The 24338-nt window shown below is 35.5% G+C and overlaps 1 protein-coding gene across 4 annotated transcripts in view; it reads right to left on the bottom strand.

The window, feature by feature from the left end:
* The window catches only part of Phkb (phosphorylase kinase regulatory subunit beta), a 224650-nt gene that overhangs the window by 79993 nt on the left and 120319 nt on the right, over positions 1 to 24338 (bottom strand). For all 4 annotated transcript variants that reach the window (XM_063249300.1, XM_063249299.1, XM_063249301.1 and 1 more), the window contains 5 exons: positions 20278 to 20373; positions 18597 to 18794; positions 15536 to 15593; positions 15011 to 15088; positions 12672 to 12830 (listed from right to left, as the gene is read on the bottom strand). In XM_063249300.1, coding sequence (XP_063105370.1) covers positions 12672 to 12830; positions 15011 to 15088; positions 15536 to 15593; positions 18597 to 18794; positions 20278 to 20373 — 589 coding nt within the window. The remainder of the gene's footprint in view (positions 1 to 12671; positions 12831 to 15010; positions 15089 to 15535; positions 15594 to 18596; positions 18795 to 20277; positions 20374 to 24338) is intronic.

The following is a 24338-nucleotide window of genomic DNA, read 5'->3' as shown; positions in this document are numbered from 1 at the left end:
GGGAGTGCCTGGCCTGCATGATGCCACTGACTAAGACCCAGTAGGCTAGCCCAAACCAGGTCCCAGTGCCTGGAGGTGCACCCTAGCAGTGAAGCCTTCAGTAGGTTGACCTGGAGGGGTGGGCCCAGCATAAGCTGCCCAGGTCTGTGTCTCCTTAGTACACTGCAGTGGGTGGGAACACCTAGCCGGCACAATTCAAACAAACTGTAACCCAACAAGGAAAGAAACTGGGCCTCCTATATAGCTTGTATAAAAGAAACAAAAAATATGGGAAGAGGGAGTAACAAGAAAGGGTCCTCAGCCCCAAATCCTGAGAAACATGCAATATCAGACACGGCACCAATAGACATAAAGCGCTATCTCCAGAGCCTCATAGGTGAATTCAGCAATGAAGTTATTAACGACCTGAAGCAAGATATAAGTAGAATAGTTAGAGAAATGCTAAGCACTGCCCAAGAAAAAACAGATGGTGGAATGGAAGAACAGAAAAAAAGGGGAGAATTGTTTGATGGACAAAATAGAGAAAACATAGAATACGAGAAGCAGGTTTAAAGAGATTATCAGGAAACTAAAATCTCTATCAAAAACTGGCATAACAGCTTGAAAGAAATTAAGGATAGATTATCTGAACTGGAGGGCAGATTTGTAAAATGGGAGCATGAAATGAAAAACTTCTTAAAAATAACAAAAAAGCAAACAGCAATAATACAAAGGCTAGAAGATGATAAGAGGATCTACGAATTAAGAACATAAAAGAAGGACACAAACAAATGGACTACAAAAGCTATTCACAGAAATAATCCAAGAGAATTTCCCTAATTTAGCAAATGGTAAAGATACTCAGATGTATGAGGCATACAGGACCCCAGCCACCTACAACCCAAACAGAGCTACACCCAGGCATATAATAATCAAAATTCCAGAAATCCAGTATAAGAACAGAATATTAAAAGCCATCAGAGACAAGAAACAGATCACTTACAAGGGAACACCCATCAGAATTACAGCAGACTTCTCGGCACAAACCATCAAATCACGAAGAGCGTGGGGGGAAATAATTCAAGCTTTGAAAGATAATAACCTCCAGCCAAGATTGATATATCCTGCACAACTGTCCCTAGAAATTGATGGAAAAACAAGGTGCTTCCAGGATAAAGAGGAACTAGGGGAATTTGCAACCACCAATTCAACTCTACAGAGAATACTGCAGATATTTTAAAAAAGGAAAAATCCAGAAATAGTGGCAGAGAAGCCACAATGAATGGAGCAGAAAGCGAAATGAAGAAGACAAACTGACAACAAACGACAGAAAAAGAGCTCAACAGAAATGAGGCAGAGATGATCGGATTATAGGAACAGCTATTTTGGAGAAAACAAGACATCATAATAGCTAGTGCTGATTTAGTATCATCTTGTTTTGAAGTCCCATCAAGCTTTTATTCTTCGGTCTCCATCGGTCTTAAAAGGTTGTATCGTATTGGATGTTATTATGTATGATAAGTAAAAACTTTTATAGACAAGAAGATTATACAGAAACCATTGTTTTAAATACCGTGTAATAATGTCATTCTCTTGAATGGTTTTATAGTGTCTTGATATGTTTGGTGCTACAGTATACGAAGTTATACTCAAAGATTTCAAGGAAAGAGACACTATGGTAACTATTTTTATGTCAGGATGTCTTGTGGTGAAACACTATTTTGCTTAAATGGTTATGTTTTGACTTGTGCTGTTCTGTTGTTATGCCCTCTTTTATCTCAATCCACCCTTTTTTAATTATTTACTTTTTTCTTATCTTTTTAATTAAGGTAAAAATAAATAAAAAAATAGCAGGATACATTATAGTAACCTACTTTGATTTCCTATTAACTTGATTTGAAATCCTGTACTGCCCTCACAATCTTGTTTTGACTGATTTTCCCCTATTCTGCTTTGCTTGATAGTACCAAGTTGGAAAGTATAGGCAACAACTGTGAAGACAATAAGATTCATTATGATGCCCCTTCTGGTTGACTATTATCTTCTTTTAAAGTCCTGTAATGTCTCCAATGCTTTGGTTTTATTCTTGACTGTTTTGTTCAATTTTATTATAACAGGCAATTCTTCTTAAAATAGCAAGAGGAAGTATGGTAACCATTGTTGATCACCTTGTATTTTGTTTTTACATTACCAATTATGTCCACCCTTTTGATGTGACTGAGTCTGTTCTGATATGTCACATTTGGTTTTACTCTCTTCAAAAAAAGTAATAAGAACTGTGGGAGTAATAAAACCCAAAATGTGTAATTGTCATTGTACAAAAGAAAAGAAAAGAAAGTGCTCTAACGGTTATAACTGCATATATGTTTAAGTGTATAAGATAGATAACCATATTACCGAGTTTTTTTGGATCACTGAACAAAACTGTTTGCACTCTCACTGTTTGAAAGTCCACTTTATATACTTCAGTTTTGTAACTTGAACAACTATTTCTAAGATGAGAATATGTAATCTATTCACTAGTGATTTCTTACTGTTTATTTTTAAAATTTTGTATTACTTGTACCCTTTTTCTGTTTTTTTCCTTTTTCTCCTTAAATAAAAAAAATCTTTGTGTCTATGACATAGACAAAAGTACAACAAATACAGGTGACAAAAAGATATTAAATTTCATAAAAATTATAATTTTTTTGATCCTCAAAGGGTAATATTAGGAAAGTTAAAGGACAGTCCACAAAATTGAATGGAAGAAAATATTTGAACAACATGTGTCTCGCAAGGCAGTTGACTTTAAAACATATTGAAAAAATTACAACTCAGTAATAGACAAAAACCAAATTAAAAATAGTTAAATTTGGTACCATGGCACATGCATAGAATTCCAGCTAGCTGGAAGGCTGACACAGGAGAATGGCAAGTCAGGATCAGCTTGGGCAGGTTATTGAAACTATCTCAAAGTAAAAACAGCAAGGTTGAGGGTGCAGCTCAGTGGTAAAGTGTTTCTGGTTCAGTCCCTAGCACTGACAAAAAAAAAAGACAGGCCACAATATCTAAACAAGCATTTTTCTAAAGAAGTTAAATAAATCCCCAAAACCACATGAAAACATGCACAACATTAGGCATTTGGGAAATGCTAATCAAAACCGCAAGAAGATACCAATTAACACTAGTGTAGCTAAAGAAGTAATAAAAAAACAGATAAGAACAAGTATTAGTGAGCTCGTAGAGAACTCAGAACTATCATATACTGGTGGGAAAGCTAAGTGATAATGCTGCTTTGGAAAATAGTCTAGAGGTTGTCCAAAATGTTTATCATAAAAGAAGCATATAACCCAATGACTTCTGTACTAAGTCTGCACCCAGGAGAAATAAAAACTGTGTCACAAAATAATATGTACATGAACATTCAGAGTAGCATTATTAATAACAGCCAAAACATGGAAACAACCTAAATGTCCATTCTGAGGAATAGAAAAATAAAATGCAAAATATGCATTGTGGGATGTTACTCCACCAGACAGCAAAAATCTGCAGATGCAGGGTGCACCATAGAGGAACCTAGAAAATGCTCAGTTAAGTGAGATTGAGAGAAGCCAGCCACACAAGGCCTCATGCTATACGCCAAAAGGTATTCGCAGTGTCCAGAATAGGCTGGCTTGTGGCAGTTTTTGATAAAAACTCAAGGATATAACAAGAAGGGTAATTTACAGTTGTGAGAGGAGGAGGAAGGCCCTAAGTGAGTGGGTGTCTGGTGTTTTAATGAATTGGGTGATGCTCATGAGGCTCACTTTAGCTGGGCTTCTACACAGGCCTTCTGGCGGGGAAGATGCAGGGAAGAGATGGTGGTGGGAAACATCGTCTGAAGTGTAATTCTGCAGAGCCTCCTTGGAGGGCTGGCAGTACCTAAACAAACAGCCATGGCATACTCTCCAACCCAGCAGTTCTACATCTATACAGTTGCCTTAGTTATACTCACACATGTGCAAATTAATGGAATACTAACAAGAATAAATTCAACTTTTACTAAAAGGAGCTGGAGAATTCATGTATTTTTACTGCACTTAAAACTCTGAAAATAGATTCATTTTATTCTTGATCTTCAATTCTATACTGTTCATGTAAAAACACCAACACATTAAATTGTATATAAATGTATCTATGTATAATCTTTATTTGAAATAAAATACATTTTTTTTGGTCTTTTTTGAGAGGGGGTTTCGCTATGCAGTTCAGGTTGGCCTTGAGCTCACTTTGTAGCCCAGGCTGGTCTTGAACTAGCAATGATCCTCCCACCTCAGCCTCCTGAGTGCTGGGATTATAGGCGTGAGCTGTTCCATACCTATGTTCCATACCATGCCTAGCTGTTCCATACATTTTTATGTACTGCTTTTTAGGCAGTAAATAATTCAGTAGCCCCCCCCCCCTTTTTTTTGGTACCAGAGATTGAACTCATGACCATGTGCTTGCAAAGCAGGCGCTCATGCCATTGAGCTAAATCTCGGACCCCACAGGCAGTGAATAATTCTGAAAAACAGACCAGCAAGTCAGTAATTGTAAATTTCGTTGCAGCTTTGGGAATATTTCTACATTATATTTCATTCTTGGGTATCTTCCAGGTGTATCCGTAATGTTACCCAACAAAAAACCCATCAAAGTATATTTTAGTAATTTCTAGAGAATATCTTCAATAATAATATAAGTAACAACAGAATAGTAAGAAAAAGTGAGGAGGAAAGGCAGCTGCTGCATCTAGATAATGTTTACCAAGTACTTGGCATTGTTGAACTATTTCACGTATTTTAACCTTCACAATGACCCATTCAATTACAGACAACAAAACAGAGGCAAACAGTTTTTAAGTAACTTGACTGTGGATAGTATATAGTAGAAGTTCTCCTCTCTGCAAAATAATACTTCTGTATGATACAAGTTTAGTTGTAGTAACTTGTATTAATTTTACTTTAGCTCATGATGCAGGGTTGCTTAGTATACTGATATTCTAAACAAGCAGGAAATTATTTTCCTAGCTCATTTGTCTGATCATTGATGTGGAGAAAAAATCCACAAGCATTTACATAACTAATACTTCATTATCATTCTATAGAAACAAAATTCTACCTTTTTATCTAGACGTGATGACCAATAATTTAGGAAATGTCTTTAGAAAACATAAGTGCTAATATACCAAAATTGACATTAATCAAATGATTAACCAAGTCCTTCTGAAAGCTTCTTTCTTTGCGTTTCCTTTCTGTTTCTTTCTCTGTGCTACATGTCTGTGTTGAGCATAGTGTTCCAGCGTCTACTGTGCGCTCATCTGTAACCCACGCTGCTATGCTTCTCATCCGTGGCTATGCCCGGGGTCTAACTCAGCTCCAGTCACACAGGGAAGCTTACAGACTGACTTACTAATCAGAAGAATAAATCAATGGGTCAATCAATATGGGAACACTATCTGACATGATCATTAATTTTGGTAATGGTAAAACTAACACATGTCCTTAAAAGATGAAATTAATAGAGGCATTTTCCCCCATAGCACTGATTGTTATTATTCAGGAGCAAAAACAGAGGTCCTTACTATGGCAATACAATGACATGGGCTTTCTGATGAAGAGTGACAAGTCTGAAAGAAGTTACAGTCAACTGCAGAACATTTAAAATAAACTTAAAAGACCAGGGTTTTTAAAAGCACAACAGCTTTCTACATTTACTTAAAGAGTGCCAAACCCTGAAGATAATCAAGTATTCCTAACAGAGATAACTATCTTTGAATACTTAAAGAATAGGAATCAAGTTATGTGCATTTTTATGCCCAAAAAAGCCTACAAAATATATTCTGAATTTACACAAACAATCAGTGTAGAGGATAAAATGAAAATATTAAGAATGTGAGGCCGGGGATGTAGCTCAGCAGCACAAGTGCATGCCTGAAAAACACAACATCCTGAGTTTGATTCCTGGTACAGAAAAGCAAAACAAAACAAAATATAAGAAGTTGAACATTATACAATGTATACATTGTAGCATCAGATAGAACTCCATAAATATGTACAATTTTATGTTTCAATTAAAAACCTAGGATATTTTAGCCAGGAATAGTGGTGCAAGCCTGTAAGCCTAGCATTCAAGAAGCCGAGGCAGAAGGATCACCCCAAATTCAAGGTCAGCCTGGATTACACAATGAGCTTAAGGCCAGCCTGTACTACAGCAAGACCGTATCTCAAAAAACCAAAGTCAACTAAATGAAACATACATATGAAATTCAAAAGTGGTAGTGAAATGATAATTTAAAGACTACTTAACCAAAGAAAAAAATTTTCTTTTTCTATTATGACAAAAAAAAATTTCACACAAGGGTTAGCAAGATAATTCACAAGATGAAGTTATACTTCAAAACCTAATTCTCAACTATAGTGGTACTATTAGCAACATGTACTATGAAACTAGCCACTTGGAGGAAGAAAAAAACACTGACCTTCAGCCTCATAAATTATACTCAAAAATCCCTAAATTTTACATATTATTTTTTAATTTAATTGATTAATAGAGGTAGGCTTTCTAACATTAAATTTTAAACTCCAGGGCAAAAAAATTAAACAGGAAAACACTGATAGATCTTATTAAAGATTTTTTAATTTGATCACTAAAAATCAACATAGGTAAAATTTAGAAGCAAACAACTCAGAAAATATCAAGAGAAAATATCAGAAAATATCAACTCAGAAAATATTTTTTTGTTTGTTTCTCTTTGGTTTCTTTGGGTACCAGGAAAGAAGTTTAATATATTAAATATATAAAATATTCATGCAGATTAAAAAAGAAAAACAAACAATGTTAAATGGACAAGGCACACTGCTAGAGAATTTACAGAAGAACATTTAAGAAACATGTTTTTTAACCATCAGCATGCAAAGGTAAACAAACTGCAGCTTAATATTTTACTAGGTTAGAAAACATTTTGTTTCTCATAAGAATATTTGATGTCACAGAGGTTACAGATGACACAAATACCCCGTAGATTCCTGAATAAATCAATAAACTGCTAGGCATAAACTGTATGACCTTGGATGAGTTGCTAAACTCTTCTGGGCCTCAGTTTCCTCATCTATACCACATAGTATCCATCTCATAAAGAGGTTAGAAGAATCACTTAGGATAATATTTGTAAAAGACAAACACACAATGTGACAAATGTTAAGATGGGCATTATTATCAACACTAGCATTTCTGGGAGACAGTGTAACCATCTAGATATTTACTTTTACTAGTAAACTGGGGGGAGGACTATAAATTTTATGCAAATTTTTAGCTTTAGTGGTAATTTCACTACAATGTTTTAGTCTTATAAAAGCCAGTTATTTTTACAATGAACTAAAGAAAATCTTCCAAGGAAAAGCTTCTAAAGTAACACTACATGTGTTTTTAAGATGTGTATACCTGCTGTGTAGAAATCCCAATTTAGGTCACCAGCAATCATGTGGATACCATGAAAAAGATAATAAAATTGCTTAGAAATTGATGTCTTTCTGCTTCAAAGCAGAAAGTTTCCCAAAGCATAAGAGTTGGGAAATCTCTGAGCAACTACAATATAGAAATGTTGTTTTTTTCACTTTTATCTACTTATTTTATCTTTAGCTAATGAATAACAAAATCATGTGACATAAACAGTCAGATGCATCTGAAGTCAACAGACCAATGAAAAGACCTCAGTTTCCTATATTCTCACATATAGTAGGAGACATTTGATCAGCAACTTTAAAAAAGAATTTCTAGGATTAATCAGTGGTTTTTATCTTTAAGATTAACTGTGGGCAAGAAACATCATAAATGAAAGAAAAAAGAATAAAATAAAATAGACTTATCTTTGTTACAAACACTGGACTCAAAAGGTAGTACATCAGAACAGTCAGGCTGCTCTCAGGGAGAGGCAGAGTAACTACGCTGTCCTCCTGGTCTTACTGCAGACCATAGTAATACAGCCAGTGGATGATCAGGCAATACCAAAGAGCCTCCAAAAGCAGAATGAGTAAGCGCAAAACGGTAAGGAGCAGGCTTTCCTTTTCTTTCCTTTCTTTTTAATCCTTGCAAAATAAGGAAACTGATCTTCATGGAAGTTAAAAACAAGTTTTTCAAGTCATGGAGGTAGTAGAGGAGGAGGATTGCATATTCACTCTGAACTGGTTCTTAAGTTTATGATCTCAAAGCCAATGACTTTTCCCCTGCACTCCAGGAAAAACATGAAAAAAAGGGAAATAAAAAAAGCAAACCAGGAGAGGAGAAATAAAAGGAAACCTGAATTAGAAAAACAATCTGTATCTTATGGTTATAAACTTACTGGGTATTAGTAATTATTTAAATGTCTATAGGAAAGTAAATTTGACTCAATACAACATCATTAGTCAAGGAATTTAGGAATCCAAAAAATTAATTTGGGGACTTTATATGTGTATAATATTTTGGCTATTTTAAAATATTTCTCTATATATTTAACCATATTATAAGGCCCTATTAGTGGTCCAAGGAAATGAAATAACACCCATTCTTTAAAAAAAAATATCTTTCCTGCTGAGGATTTACCTCAGTGGCATAAGCATCTGCCTGGCAAGTGCAAGGTTGTGAGTTAGAACCCCGGTACCAAAAAAAAAAGTCTTTCTTGAAATTCAAGAACAATTTAATTCTTATGAATATTTTAGGACTTTGTGTGTATGTGACAGAAAGTTAAGTAAGACTGCTTAAAAATTCTTGAAGCTTAAAGAACATGTCCTGTTTTAATTGTTGATATTCATTAATATTTTCAAAATAGTTACCCTAAAAATTTATCTCACCTTCATTAAGCTACATGGTATATAAAGTTTTAATCTACAATGATTTGAGATCTCTGACAGTAGGTGAATGAAGATCATCTCTATAAATGTCTGCTATACAGGATAAGTTGGTTACACACATATTAAAAAGATAAGCTAAAAGCTAGAAGTGAAATTTCCTAAAACTAAGTGACAAGATACACCAATAAGAACATATATGTATATTATATAATGGTGTTAGGATAGTTTTAGAATAAAATTACCATTAATGTTATTATGTGTTTAGTATTCAGAAACTCAAAAAATAAACTCAGTCCAAAGATTATGATCTTCAAGTGACTTTTTATATGATAAATACTTTCAGGTTATTTATTTTTGCGCAGAACTTAAAAAATACCTGGCTTTCTATGTAGTGGTTATAAAGAGGCATGTGGCATATTCAAATTTACATAACAGTTTGAAGTTATAACTAATGATCACTTTATTTCATACAAATATTTTCTCGTAAAATATGGCATGTAGCTTAGAATATACATGTTTATAGGTTATTTGGTTACTGTATAGCAAATACTGATTTTGCTACATCAATTTTCTAGGTAAAAAAAGAAAATACTGTAAAAAATTTAATCATTTTCTAAAGGGTGTTTGGCACTTGGTTTAAGACATAGCGGTGAGCTAACTAGGGGAAAGTCACACGCCAGCCCTGTCCTGTGAGTCCATGCCATTCACAGACTGCAGGGGAGGAGAACAAGAAGTCAGCAAGAAGCTAAGAGTTCTGTGAGTCGGTGCCATGCTTATGTGAGTGCTAAACAGTGACTGGGGGAGAGCCAGACACCAGGCCCTTCCAGCGCATGGGCAAGGGGACAAGAAGAGCCAGTGGTCCCCGCCAGGCCCCAGAAGTGACTGGCTCCTCCAGAGAAACCCAGGCTGTGATCACAGCTAATGGGGTAAAATACAACTCAATGCTTTTAGTGTTTAGGGTTTCACTGACTTTGCAGACCTAAAGCCATTAATCTAATCATCTATTAAGGAGATAACAATATACAGTGTAGCATAAATCTGAAGGTGGTAGCAATTGTTAATTCCCTATTATCTTGTTTCAAAATTCTGTATCATTCACATTATTTTGTTTGGCTGGATTTTATTCTGTTTTATTTTATTTGCTTCTGATGGCATGGACAGCTATTTTGAAGATAAGAAGAGGCATTAGGGTGACCACTGTTGAGATCCTATTATCTTGGTTTGAAATTCTGAGTCACTTACACTGTCTTTTTTTGATTGAGTATATTGATTCATTTTGTTTGGTTTTATTCTCTTTAAAATAAAATTTAAAAAAAGAAAAGAAAGAGCATATGTGTCTTTTTTCTCTAACAATGGAATAGAAACCACATATTTGTTGTATAGTTACTCAGGCATTCATAGGCCAAGAATTTTTACTAAATTTCAGTAGAATACAAACTACCCTGAATTCATGAACATCAACTATTACAGAATGCTTTTAAAGATGCATTGTTTTATTACTTTTATGTAAAAACTTGTAATTCCAATTAATTGTCACAAAATGTTGTCAAGCAGATATCTGAGGTATTGTCCTTTAACAAATGAGTAAAATTTTGTTAGCAAATGTGCTATCTTAATAAAAATCCAGATATCTGATGGCTTTCAAGGGAATTATACAGTAAAGAGCGGCTAAATATTCAATCTTTTGAAAACTTACTCATCTTAACTAGTGAGTTGTTAACCAGATCACACGTGAGTACAGAGGAGTATTAAGAGAATATAACATTTTTTTTTTATCAGCAGGAAAGTGGTTTGTGGTTTTATAGTTCATACAGATTCTGCATGTTCTCTAATGTTGTCTTAGAAACAGGAGGAAAAAAAAAAAGAAAGAAATTGATTCTCTTTTAATGGAGCCCTGCAGTATTTCTGCCTCGTTTTAGCCACGAAACAGGAATGAAGGCATTGCCTTGTACTATTTATGTGCACTCTGGCCTTATGATGAGAAAATTCACAATCCATCTCCCTTTATTTTGCAGTAAGGAAGGAGCAATGCTTTTTCATTGACTGATACCACTGTTCATCTTTTTCTTTTTTCCCCCTTTCCAATATTTACTGTTTTTTATACTCTTGATGCTAGCCACCTTGAGTGGAATAAAGTGGAATCTCAATATAGTTTTGATTTGCATTTTTCTAATGGCTAAACATGTTGACTGACCCATCAATCAATACATACCTACATTTTTCTTTATTTAAGTTCAATTTCCTTATGGAGGGTGTACTCAATTATGTATTCCCCATGCACTGGCCTTGTCAATTTTATTCAAAGCCTTGCTCATGCAATACTACTCTTAACTGTATCAACCCCAGATTGGACTTTTAGTAAGGCAGGGAGGAAGAAGGTTTGACTTTAAATTTCAGGTGCTAGATGTCAGTTTTCAGGCTCTGAATCACAGAAAATTCATCATGCTCATTCATAACTTTTAAGTGTACATAAACTTATGATTCTCATATTAAAATTCTTATCCTTACATAGGTTAAATACTACTCTACTAAAATGCTTTATTTAGGCTGGGGATTTAGCTCAGTGGTATAAGCACTCGTCTGGCAAGCGCGAGGTCATGACTTCAATCCCTGGTACCCCCCCAAAAAAGCTTTATTTAGCTGTTACCAAAAGCTTCTTTATATTTATGTTAATGAGACAGAAATAACATTCTAACCAGATAACCTTTCCAAACTGACTTGAATTTAAGTAAACTATTTCACATATATTTCCCCTAAACAAAATCTAAAAACAAACCCTGTATAAAAAAAATAGATCCTTGTCAAAAAGCTGCCCTTTTAAAAAATGAAAAAAATTTTCCATATGTTCTTAAATTATCATTAAGTATATATATATATATATATATATATATATATATATATAGAGAGAGAGAGAGAGAGAGAGAGAGAGAGAGAGAGAGAAAGACCAAAAATATAGTCAGGAAAGGAGCAAACTGAAAAAAGCATTCGCTCAAATTGAAAATATGGTCTTTGAAATACTCCTCTTAAGGCATATAAAAAAAGAAACTAAAGGTCATTGCTCTTATAGTACAAACCAATTTAGCACTTACATAGAAATGTTAAAACCACAAGAGCAATAACAGTATTTCATATAATAAGCAATTGTTTGTAATGCAGGTAAAGTATTTATAAAGCTTACCTCATAACCTATTTATTAGAAAGGACTTTGAAATGACAGCCCTTTAGATGGAAATACTAATCATATCCGAAATTTTAGCAAGAAATAGTACAGGAGATGCATAATGATTTTTTATGTTTACCAAATTTACTTCTATTCCTATGTGCCCAAGAGTACTCTGATTCAGCTACGGTTGTGGGAAAAGCTTAAAAAGAATTTCAACGAATTATGAATAAATAATTCAATTAAGCTTTCAGCTAACTAAAAAAACTGTCAACATTCATTGGAAGAAAAATAATTTTCAAAAATGGCCGATTCCCTATGATAAGCAATTTACTAATGCAATGTCTAAATGTGACTGTTAAATCAAGTTTTATTGTACATTAAATCAAGTTTTATTGTATGACATAAAAGTAACTCAAAGTTCTCATACCTTTCTGTTAGAAATCTTTCTACTAAGTTGAATGCAATCCCTAAATGATCATAATAATACCCATACCTATTTGACTTTTTTCCTAGAAAGTGTCCACTATCACTCAGTAAAACAGATACATTAATACACTTCACACACTGATAAACTCCCCAAAGGCCTTTGCAGTATGAAATACCACCCACATACAAAGAAAACGCCAGTAAAGACCCACTTATGTCTAACACTTTGACACCAAGGCGGTGGTGGTGGAGGGCTCCAAATCTTCTCCACTTACCTAGCAGTTTGGCGATGATATAAAGCGCTTGTCCCCAGAGAAACAGTTTTCCATCACGGCCACAGTTGCTAGGAAATCGCTTTTGACTACCGGGGTTTCTTTTTTCACATTCTACAAAATCAGCTGGCACATAATAGTACTTTGGTACAACAGGATATCCTGTAAAAGTTGAAGAATAAGTATATTTAAAATGTAACAAAGCAATATCCTCCCATAATTTCTCTTCACCTGAAATGATTAGAAAGCAGATAGAATGATTTTACTTGAGGTAGTGGACTTGACAGACTATAGAAGATACAATATTCGGGTTCCTTTCAGATATTGTCAGCAAAAAACTTGATTTTAAAGCACTAAGTCAACAGCATACTGTAATGATTCAGACTACTATATATATATATATATATATATATATATATATATACATCTTCTCTAACAATAATTAATTTTAAGAGCTTTAAATGAATCGATAAATCTACACTATGCAATATATACAGCATAGAGAAAGCTACTTTAATAGTCCAGGGATGTTTCACAAATAGATACTACATAATCTTTAATAAAGAATTATAACCCTGAGACACTGCTTAGAGCAAAGAAATCCCTACTTAAATGTTAGGCACATTGGGACTGGGGATTTAGCTCAGCGGCATAAGCGCCTGCCTTGCAAGCAGGCAGTCGTGAGTTCGATCCCCGATACCGATAAAAATGAAAAAGACAAAAAAAAAAAAAGAAAATGTTAGGCACATTATTTACCATTCTATATCAATGGAGGAAAACAAATTCATCTTTCTCTGTGGCTAACTTATTTAAATATTCCTTATAGAAACTAAACTATTACTTAAGGAGTAGTATCTTTTTAGAGTACATTTTGCAATATCAGCACATAGACAACTTAATTTTCCTAATAAAATCACAAAGATTTCCTTAAAAGTGTACTACCTTGTTCAGGCATCAATCAATACTGATGTTTATCAAAAACCAATGAAATGCTCCATGATACTTGAAGAATAATCCAACAACACTCTTCTAGCATGATGAAGGCAAAAAGGCAGTACATGAGACTCTTAATTTCATGCATACTAAAAGGATCTGAATACTAAAACAGCTGATTCAAGAGGTCTCGAGTATCTTATTTATTACATTATTTCATTCATTAGGCAAGTGATTAGAGTACACAGACATATATGCTTTTAAAAATTAATATTTATTTGTAATTTAATATTTAAAGGAAACTGCTTTTAAAAATTAGTATTTATTTGTAACCCAGTGTTTATCCATATAAATTTCACCTTTTTTAACATTACAAGAATTGTAAAAGATGAGCATAAAATATGAACTATTTACTCTAAGGTATTTGTGGAAAACATCAAATACCACTAACAGGGTATGAGACAGGAAGGGAACCCAGTGCAATGAATGACACTTTATATCTTGTAACCATACGATAAACATAAGGCCTTTTTTAAACGAGCACACCATCATCTTTAACTTTCTTTTTTTTTTTTTTTGTCTTTTTCGTTTTAATCGGTACCAGGGATCGAACTCACGACTGCCTGCTTGTAAGGCAGGCGCTTATGCCACTGAGCTAAATCCCCAGCCCCTATCTTTAACTTTCATATAACTGTTCTAAAAGGTTGCTCTTTCATGAGAATATTCATATTCTACTTAATACTTCTAATCTTAAAGATATCTAGACAACTGCCTTTGGAACTCCTTTGAGAATTAATTTTCCTGTTATATAGAAATGACAATTATGTTCTTTCATGGCCTCACTGGTGTTTGACTGAAAAGAGTGAGGACTCGTAAGTGTGGAAATTTGATCATTTATGGAATATTAACCCATTCTCAAAAGACAACATTTTAGTAATAGTAGCAAATATTCAAAATACAATGGTAAAGACCCTAGAAGCAATTCCAAAATGAAGGCTCGAATGTTCTTGGCAATGCTAGTGCCTTCCTTCAGACCAGGACAGAGCCTCTCCAGGCATCCATTGTATGGGAAGCTGGGAGCATACACTTGACCACAGCCTTTCTGATAATCAGGACAAAATCCAGCCACTTTATGTTAGCGTCATACTACACAGAATAAAAAGTTACACAATAAGTAATGGGTGAAAAAATTATTCCCACACAAACTACTGCTGTATCCCTGACTGCCTACGTTCCTCTCTATCCTTATCTTGTCTGATGAATGTTTTGTAAAATGACTTATTAAAATAGATTAATAGAGACCTTTCTAATTTCATTTGAGGCCTCCTTCATTTTAAAATTTAAATTATTGTGTATTGTAAAGAAGTCATTTATACATTTCTCAGGAACATTCTGGAATAAAGTTATACCTTCCACAGTCTGATGAAGCACTGGAGTCAAAAGGTCCTGATACTCCTTGACTTGTGCGGGATTGCCTCGAAAAACCCCTAAAATATAAAATCAGATAGCATCTGTGCTCAATAGGCATCATAAATTCACTTTAAAAGAATCTATTACTTCCTTCATAATTATTGCATTACTCCTTTTATGTTAAATGGAAAAAGTAATGCAAATGTGTGAGATATTTTTTCAAGAACTTGATTCTATAAAGTCATGTTACAGATATTTACAATGTGATTATAGCATCCATAATTTCCATTAATAAAAAGCTTATGTAAACAAGAATAATATTTAAATACTTCAAGGTAGTTTTTAAAATCTTTACATGATTTAACATTCACTCAGAAAGCAGAAGGTAGCATATAAAAATGCTGAGCAGTTAACACCATCGAAGTGCAGCCTATTGGCTAGCTGAAAAAGAGTAATAGTTCTTTTCTGCTCTTTTAAAACCACTGATATCCCACAGCTTGAATTTCAGGAAAGAGCTTACTTACCATCAATCATCATGTAGAGGAAAAATATGGGAAATTCGCATTCAATGCCATCAAATAGCTGGAACAAAATAAAATAGTAACTTTTTACTAACAATTAGAACAACTAGATTTAAGCTATATACAAAGTGACAGTAACTTCTTGAGTAAAGCTGATTTTATACATATAATTGACTTTTTCAAAAAACTTCTCAGGACTGTTTCTATTTAAAAGCTCATTTATTCCCTCCATTCAATAGCAATCATTTGATAAAGAATTAGAGTACTTACTGATGCCCAGCACCAACTAAACAGAGCTGCGAAGATAAAAGACAGCCGACTTCCCTGAGGCTCGCAGCCTGATGCAGAGGCTGGGCTGTAAGTTATCCAGCACAGCCCAGCACAACACATGTACATCTGGTCTGTCTGGAATAGGCTGCCTTAGGGTGAGGGCAGGCTCCATAGGACAAGGTATGTTTCAGCTAGTGCTCAATTAGCTGCACTGAGAGATGAGCTTAGGGATATGCACACAGAACCAAAAAGTGTACAACCCGTAATATTTCTAGAAAAGGACAGATGAGTAGTAGTAAAAACTAAAGGCCAAAGCAGGTGTGCCAGCATACAACTGTAATCCCAACAGTTAGGAGACTGAGGCAGGAGAATCACCATGAGTTCAGTGTCAGCCTGGGCTACGTAGTGAGACCTTGTTTCAAAACACACAAAACTAAGTCCAAAAAGGTCAGGCCAGAGGTCATGTTTAAAGAATAAGATTTTGATCTGAAATAACAGGACCACTGACGCATACAGAGCATTAACAGATTTCCCTGCACAATCCCCAGCTGGAGTTCTGAAGAGAATTCCAGGGCAAGAAATAAGGACTTCAGCCAGGAGACTGCTAGAGCAATCCAACAAGGAAGGGTGACAGCCTAAATATGTTATCTCAGCTTCAGTTACCCCTGACGTTTCGGCCCAAATAACTCTCTGTTGTTACACAAGGACCGTCTTGTGTGTACAGATATGTAGTAGCATTCCTAGTCTCTTCTTTCCAGATGTCAGTAGCCCCCTCCAAAACAACAGCCAAAAGTTTTTACAGATCTTGTCAGAGGTACCCTGGAAGACAAAACTGCCCCAGTACAACCACTAACCTAAACCCAGGAGAGAAGGGGACAAAATGTTGAGCTTTTTAAGGAGGCTAAATATGCCAGCGTTTGGGACCTAGGGAGCACGCATGAGGACCCCAAATGGCCATCACGTGTGGGCCCAACTGAAAGGTGGGAGCTGAACACAGGCACACTGTAGGACATCCAAGTGAAGAGTCCTAAAGCAGAAGGAACACAACCAGGCCCTGGGGAAGTGGCGTGAGTCAGGGGTAGAGAAAATTAGCACCAGCAGTGACGGCTGTGAGCATGGTGGGTAGGGACAGGGCGGCACCGGACTAAAAAGCAGCTAGGCTGAGGATGGACCCCAGGAGAAGAGCAACGTTTAGAGGAAGTAGAGGAAGAATCTGTACAAGAAACTGAGAAAGACAGTGACAGATGAAGCGGAGTACAAGGAAAGAAAAATCACTGCAAATGGAGACAGCTTCAAGGACTCAGTTAAGACACACAAATGACAGGAAAGATTCAGCAAAATAAGGGCAGGAAAGCACCCACTATACAGTGACTGAAAATGACTGAAGTCAGCACAGCTCCTGGAGGGCCTGGGGGACAGCTGGAAGACACGGCCCTGAGCGACTTAGACAATCAAGGTCTGCATCAGGTACACCAGGCTTTCCAGAGATGTGCTGCAAACAGCAAGAGGATAGGAGGCAGGTAAGTTAGGGTTGGGAGAGAGCTTTGGTATTGTTTAAAATGATGAATATCAGTGTGTTTATGCTGAGAAGAAATGATTTAAATTAAGGGAGAAAAAGAGGGAAGGCAGATGAGAGGAAGATGAGAAAAAAGGAGAGCTATATATTCCTCAGTCAGAGAATAAAACTCTTATGAGATGCCTACGAAAATAAAAGAAAGAACGGGGTGTGCATATGTACGGTGAGTCTCAGGAAGAAGAGCAGCGTCTGTGGGACAAGAGGCAGAGGTATGTACAGGGAAAGGGAGACGTGGCAGAGGAGGCCACAGCAAGCGAAAGGCTCTCCAGCCGGAAAGCGGAGGGAGGCTGGGAACGTGAATAAACAGGGGAAAGCACAAAAAGCAAGGAGTGAAAGCAGTGATGAGGACAGAACGACACAGGACCCTAAACTTGGGACCACATCTCTTCCTGGGGTTTGTGGCTCCCTTGGTGCCGCTCAGCAGCAGGTGTAGAGGCAGAAGATGCCCGCTGGACTGATTGAACATTGGAGGTACGAACGGAGGGGGCTGCAGGTGGCCCAATCAAAATATACAGGAGCTAAATCACCTCAAGAAATGATTGAAGTAGGAAAGAAACTTTTGAAGGTACTTAACCTGTAGACTGTAATGCTGTTGTTCAGTTTCAAAACCATACAAAATAAAATGATAAATGCTGGCCTGGTTGTCCTACAAAACTAAGTGTACACTGAATGTTAGAAGAGTGGCATGTTAATGGTCAACTACGAGGTCTCATGTTGCTTAGGTATATTCTAGACAGATTCCTGGAGACTATACCCATCTCTAATGAGTGAGTCAAAGATAAAAGCATGCTTATAAAAATAATTTTAACCTTCTTGTTAAGGCAAATCTTCGGCAATATGCAAGGATGCTTTTTAGAGGGAAATGTTATGGTATTTCGGATTTAAAAGCATCTTGTATCTGGAATATGTAGCATTTTAAAGCAAAATATTTAGAGAACTGTTTTTCTAAGAGAAATATCTAAATGAAATAAAGAAAAGAAGGAGGGAAGCAAAGAAGAAAAAGAGAAATGTTTTAATAAAAGCATTTGCTTAATGGAGTGAAAACTACATTATAAACACAAACTTGGTATTCTATAAGACAAACCAGAGGCTAATTATTGTGTCCAAGCTGACACAACCATTAAGTAGCAGATCTGGAACCCAAATCTAAGAAGTCATCCTCCTGAATCTGTGCTTTTGACCACTCTTATGTACCTAAAACTGAAATATTTTTCATACCTTAATTTCAGCTGGTTTGTAGTAGCGTCTGCTGGGATCTTCCAATGATGTTCTATATCCATCCCTCAAGAAACGCTTAAAGCCATATTTTCCTTTTAATTTTCTCACTACTTTGTCAAGCGTCTGACTGAACAGCACTTCATCATCCAGGGCAAATGCAGGATAACTGATGCAAGGGAGCAAGGCGGCATCTGTGTTCTGGGGTCAGTGAGAAGGAGAGACTGTAAGCGTCTGCAGCAATGGGATCAACACAGCCCAAGGAAAATTTTAGAAATGGGGAGGCAAAAGAGGTCCTCTAACTGAGAGTGACTTTGCTCTGTTTCACAGAACAAATGTTTCTATGCTATGCTTCAGTGAACTCAACAGAGACAAAAACTTTATTCATTAATAAAGAGAATTTTCAAAGTTCAATACTGGACTCAAACTTTAAATATCAATTAAAGCAGTATGCAAAAAATTAACACTACTCAAGTAGTGTAATCCAGTACTTAGGATTACCCTAGCACTCTGAAAGGCTGAGGCTGGGGCAAGAAGGTTGTAAGTGCAAGTCAAGCCTTGGTAAATTACTGACTTAGTGAGAACCTGGCTGAAAAGGTACACAAGTGTGTGTCGTGGGGCTGATGCTACAGTTCATTGTGAAGGCTCTGGATTCAATCCCCAGGACACTGGGAAAACCCACTAACTCTCATCACCACTTTGTCTGTCATAGCAATTTGCTTTTAAAAGCAAAAAAAAACTTTCTAAAGAATAAACCTTAGGTGAATAAATTTGCAGCATTAAAATTTATATTGCAGAAACAGTTAAAATGTTTATGACAGAAATTTATTGATATGAACAGATCTATCAATATTAACCAAATCTCAACAGTCATAGACCTAATGCAACAATCACTATGAATGATATTGTTCTAGGTTTGTAAAATAAAAAAAAATTATATATATGCATAAAAATACATGAAAACATGTATTGCCAAGTGTTGTCACCCTAAGATTATACCAGAGGAGTAAAATTAAAAGATAGTGTATTATTAGATAAGCAAATAATGCTTATTTATGGTCTTGTTTTTCCTTATCATAATCTTGTACTACTTTCATAAAAGTTACTTTTAAAGTTATGTTACTGTTTTGGGTATTTTTAAAAGACTAGAATCACCAATAATCCCTACAAAAGTTTATAGTAAGGTACAATAAATATACAAGTTCATCAGTGAAAGAAAAATATAAGTCTAATCAGAGAAAAGAAACAGGAAGGAATTTTACTGTGTAAATTATGAAATGCAGTTTTCCAACTACATTCCATGACAAAAATGATTAATTTGGTATAATGCTGCTTCTTTTCCAAAAGAAGAATAATGTCAGGCCAGAGATTTAGCTCTGTGGCATAAGCGCCTGCCTGGAAAGTGTTAGGTCATGAGTTTGATCCTCAATACCAAAAAAAAAAAAAAAAGAAAAAGAATGTCAATTTTTCCAGTCTTACAAAAGACTCAAAGGACAATACAGCTGTATCCACAAGTGTTCACTTTCTAACACTTCCTGAGGCCACAAGAATGGGGGGCAAATCTATCTGTCTTATCCTTCGGAATGACTTCTAACACTTTAGAGTGCTTTTCTGGCATATTAATACAGAACTATATAAAACTGTAAATGACAGTGCACTGTAACTTATTATGAAAACATCTCACATGAGATCTTGATTCTCGGGGTAACAGTGAGCACAAAGTCTGCCGGTTGCGATTGTGAGCATCAAGATCCACAAATATAACTGACCATGAACAGCCCTGGAATGAGAAACAGAAACACATTTGGAGGACTTGAAACCACCTGGCATTCTTACTGGGTGAAATGTCATAAAAATACTAACACTGACTGCATCTACGGATTACTGAGATCTTCATTTTCTTTTCTAGTAGTTTCAGTATTTCTCAAATTTCTTGCAATAAACTTATAATTAAAACAAAGTTATTTTTACATCTCCCTTGGTTTTCCTATAAATCAAATGTGTTAATTTCATATTACATTTATTTTTATGAAAATACAAATACAGGTAGGATATTATGAAAAGGAATAAAGCAAGAGATAACCTGGATAAATTTGAATTGTACATTCTCACAAAGAATGCTGACTATACGATAAAATTAAACAAATTTAAATACAATGTGGAATTATGGATTAAAATATGAAGGGAATTTCAACAATAATGTAAATAATCCTAGGTATTATTATTCATTATGTGTGAGGCACTGAACTTTGTATTTCACATGGCTTATCTAATTAAAATCCCACATGTCGGTACTATTATTTCCATTTTACTACGGAAAACACTATGCTTTAATTCAACAGAGCAAGGATATAAAATCAAATCAGACACAGAAGCTTATGGTTTAACCACTAGGTTATATAATTATCACGCTGAACGAAAAAGCTCTTTCAACTAAGAACAGAAAGACAGAAACAGAATGACAGACATGTATGGTGAGTGTGGTGACGCACGCCTGTAACGCCAGTACTCTGGGAGGTTGAGGCAGAAAGACGGAGAGTTGGAGCTCTGCCTGGCAATTCAGTGAAGCCTTATCTCCAAATGAAAAATAAATGGGCTGAGAGCATAGCTCAGTGCAAAGGTTCTGGGTTCCATTCTTAGCTCAAACAAAACAAAATATTACACATGTGACAGAAAACATCAATTGATCTGCTAAAACATAACTACAGGTAAACCTGACTTTTTTTTTTTTTTTTTACTGAAGAACAAAATATTTGAGAAGACAATGAAATGAGAATACCAAGACTGCTTCAATTACAACAGAATACTAAAAAAATTAAGTGTGGAGAAACAGAGCTACCACACATTTCATGTTGCTTCAATATCATTTTCTAAACCTCGCAGTTCTCACCAACCTAAAGATGTACTTACCCTGAAACTAACATACCTGATTTCAATCACCTGGACTAAAAGTTCAAGTCTAACAGCACCAGACTCTGGACCCAAATATCAGACTCACCCCTGCGTTTCTCCTGTTAACCTGCTTTCATACGTGAGTACTAGCTTACAGTGACTTTTTGTTCAGAATATCATTTTTTAAAACATCAAGGAATGAATGATGCTGTCTCTTAACCAGATTGATGCTTCACTGTCCTTCCCATTATTTAAGAGTCCCAATCTCCCATCTTTATTTGCTCAACAAAGTGCTGCTAAAGTATTGTGCACTCTGCTTTGTAGGAAACAAGCAAGGTTTGAACTGTGACCTTAAGGAACTAGCTCAGGCAATATACAGTCCAAGACAACTATTAAGACAGTTATTAAAGAAAAACACACAGCATGCACATGATAACACATAACTCAATACCAGGCAAGGAGTTTATATGGAAGAATAATAAGTACAATCAGTCCCTACAGAAGCAGAGAAGATGAGGACCAAAGCTCAGATTTGAATTTTTGGAGAAACAAAAGCAAATAGAATAGTTACAACAGAACATCCAGAAACTAAATGGTGTAATATGTTAGTAGCCTATTACACAAAATAACAGGAGCTATAATTTATCCTGAGGCCAATAATTAATAAAATTAACTGCATGCCAAATCATCTGAAATTGAATCTTTAAAAGATATGATCTAAATAGGATAATTTATAAATAATGAAGTAAAATGACAAATTTTGTAGTTTTTTTCTATTATTTGATAATGTAAACAGCTAACTTCTATTGTGTGGCCAAAAATAATCTAAATTTATCAAAGTTTTAGGATCTCAATTTTTCCCTGTTAGGCTCTAAGGAATATGCCCAAATGGAAAAATAATCTCTTAATATTACTATATTGTAACAGTGAGATCAAAAGTTAGTTTTCTATATTCAATTTCTGGAGATTTGGCATGCAGTTAATTTTATTAATTATTGGCCTCCGGATAAATTATAGCTCCTGTTATTTTGTGTAATAGGCTACTAACATATTACACCATTTGGTTTCTGGATATTCTGTTGTAACTAAGTTGATCCAGATTTCCAGCATGGTAAAGTTACCCAAGGTCATGGGCAACTATTTCTCATTAAAAAGCAAGTCTTTAAAAAAGTCAGCAAAGAAAGTACACACATGGAATTAATTATCATTTGCTTTAAATTATCAGACATTAATTTTAGACCTGCAAATTTCAAAGGAAACTAGGTGTCTGCATTGCCTTGAGCACTTTGCATAACATGAGTAATCCCTTCAGTCATCACCTTTTAGACACAATTCATTTGTTAATATCTTGAGTTCACCAATCAAAACCATGAATATAAAAGATATAGGTATACATCACTTCCAAGTACCTGACTAACTTTGGATATTTGGTCTTCACCTTCTATTTCCTGCAATAATCTCCCGACCACCAAAAGAGAGCACTTTATAACTGAAAGCTAAAATTTTATTCTCTGAGGATTGTTTATAATTGTTTATATTCTAGTAAACAGACTAGCTGACCCTACTTGGCCACTGTCATGAGGACGTAGTTTCAATGGCAGAGAAGTTCCACACTCATACTTTCACCTCTCTCCTTGATCTGCACGACCAGAACAGACGTTTTCGAGATGGTTCGTAGGGCCAACAACGCCATGTGTGACCATGTCACACCGCTAATACCAGTGGCCTCAGCTGAAGGTGGAAACCATCTGAAGCACTGTCTGAGCCTCTCTTTCCTGTTTTAATCACTTGTCTGAGTCTGAACTAACAGACTTTCTGCCCTTACCTTCAATAAAGTAAGTCAATGGGTTTCATTTTGGAAGCCAAAGCAGACCACGAAACCATTATCTGGGGATTCTTCCTTCCTATGCAGTATTAGGCTGCTCACTTAATTCTCTGCACAGCCAGAAGAGTGCTCGTCCAGAAAAAAACAAAAACAAAAACAAAAAAAAAAACCTCTTCCTTATCCCATAGTCTAGCAGCCATGGGTGTGTAAGCAGCCAAAGCTTGCTTCCCAACCCACAAGTTCTTTCCAGCAGCCCCTCTCACAATAAAAGGTCCTCTCCTTTGTATGAGACACTACTCCACACTAGAGTGAATAAACTGTACCTCAGGATTAATTCTCAGCTTCTGAGAAGAACGGGGCTAGACTCGAATCCAGGAGCCACAAGACTGTTGCTTATTATGTCCAGAACATTTGATACTGTAAATCCTGATTTAAATATTATCAAATAGTACTTGAATAACAGTTAAATATATTTATCATTATATTCATATAGAATGTGTCTGAGACCCAGATGAAACATGATTTATGGAAGACTCATGAGCATGCTTCTAAATGTGGAACTGCCCCAAGTTAACCTTTACTATCGCTGGTCATTATTAGAAATTAGGTAGTTTTATCACACTAGACTCCTAAGTGTTCCAAAGGGAAAAAAAAATCTAAAAATACTTTCAGAGCCGAGGTTTAAATAATGTTTTTCTTGAAAAAGGACAGAGACTACTGACAAAAAGGAGAAAACAGAAAAGCACATAATCATAACCAAAGCTAAATGCTTTTGCTTTATCTAATATACTGAAGTATAAAAGGCAAATCTTTCATACTATTTTGAAGTAGATATGTCCCTCAGAAGTTCAATACTTATTACCCAGAGAATAGCATATGGGTTTTCAAAGAAAATGCACAGTGCTCAAGTGATAAGAGGAAAAACACATTGAGATCTGAGAGGTCCAATACCAACTGTTGGCCTTTTAGATTCACTGTTGGGTGGCACTGGTTCAATTCTTGGTCCTGCCCTTCTGCTGGGTTATCTG

The sequence above is a fragment of the Cavia porcellus genome, unplaced genomic scaffold (genome assembly GCF_034190915.1).
Source record: "Cavia porcellus strain 051 isolate PalLab524CR breed Dunkin Hartley unplaced genomic scaffold, mCavPor4.1 scaffold_5, whole genome shotgun sequence".
NCBI lineage: Eukaryota > Metazoa > Chordata > Mammalia > Rodentia > Caviidae > Cavia > Cavia porcellus.
This window is presented reverse-complemented; position numbering and strand designations above follow the sequence as displayed.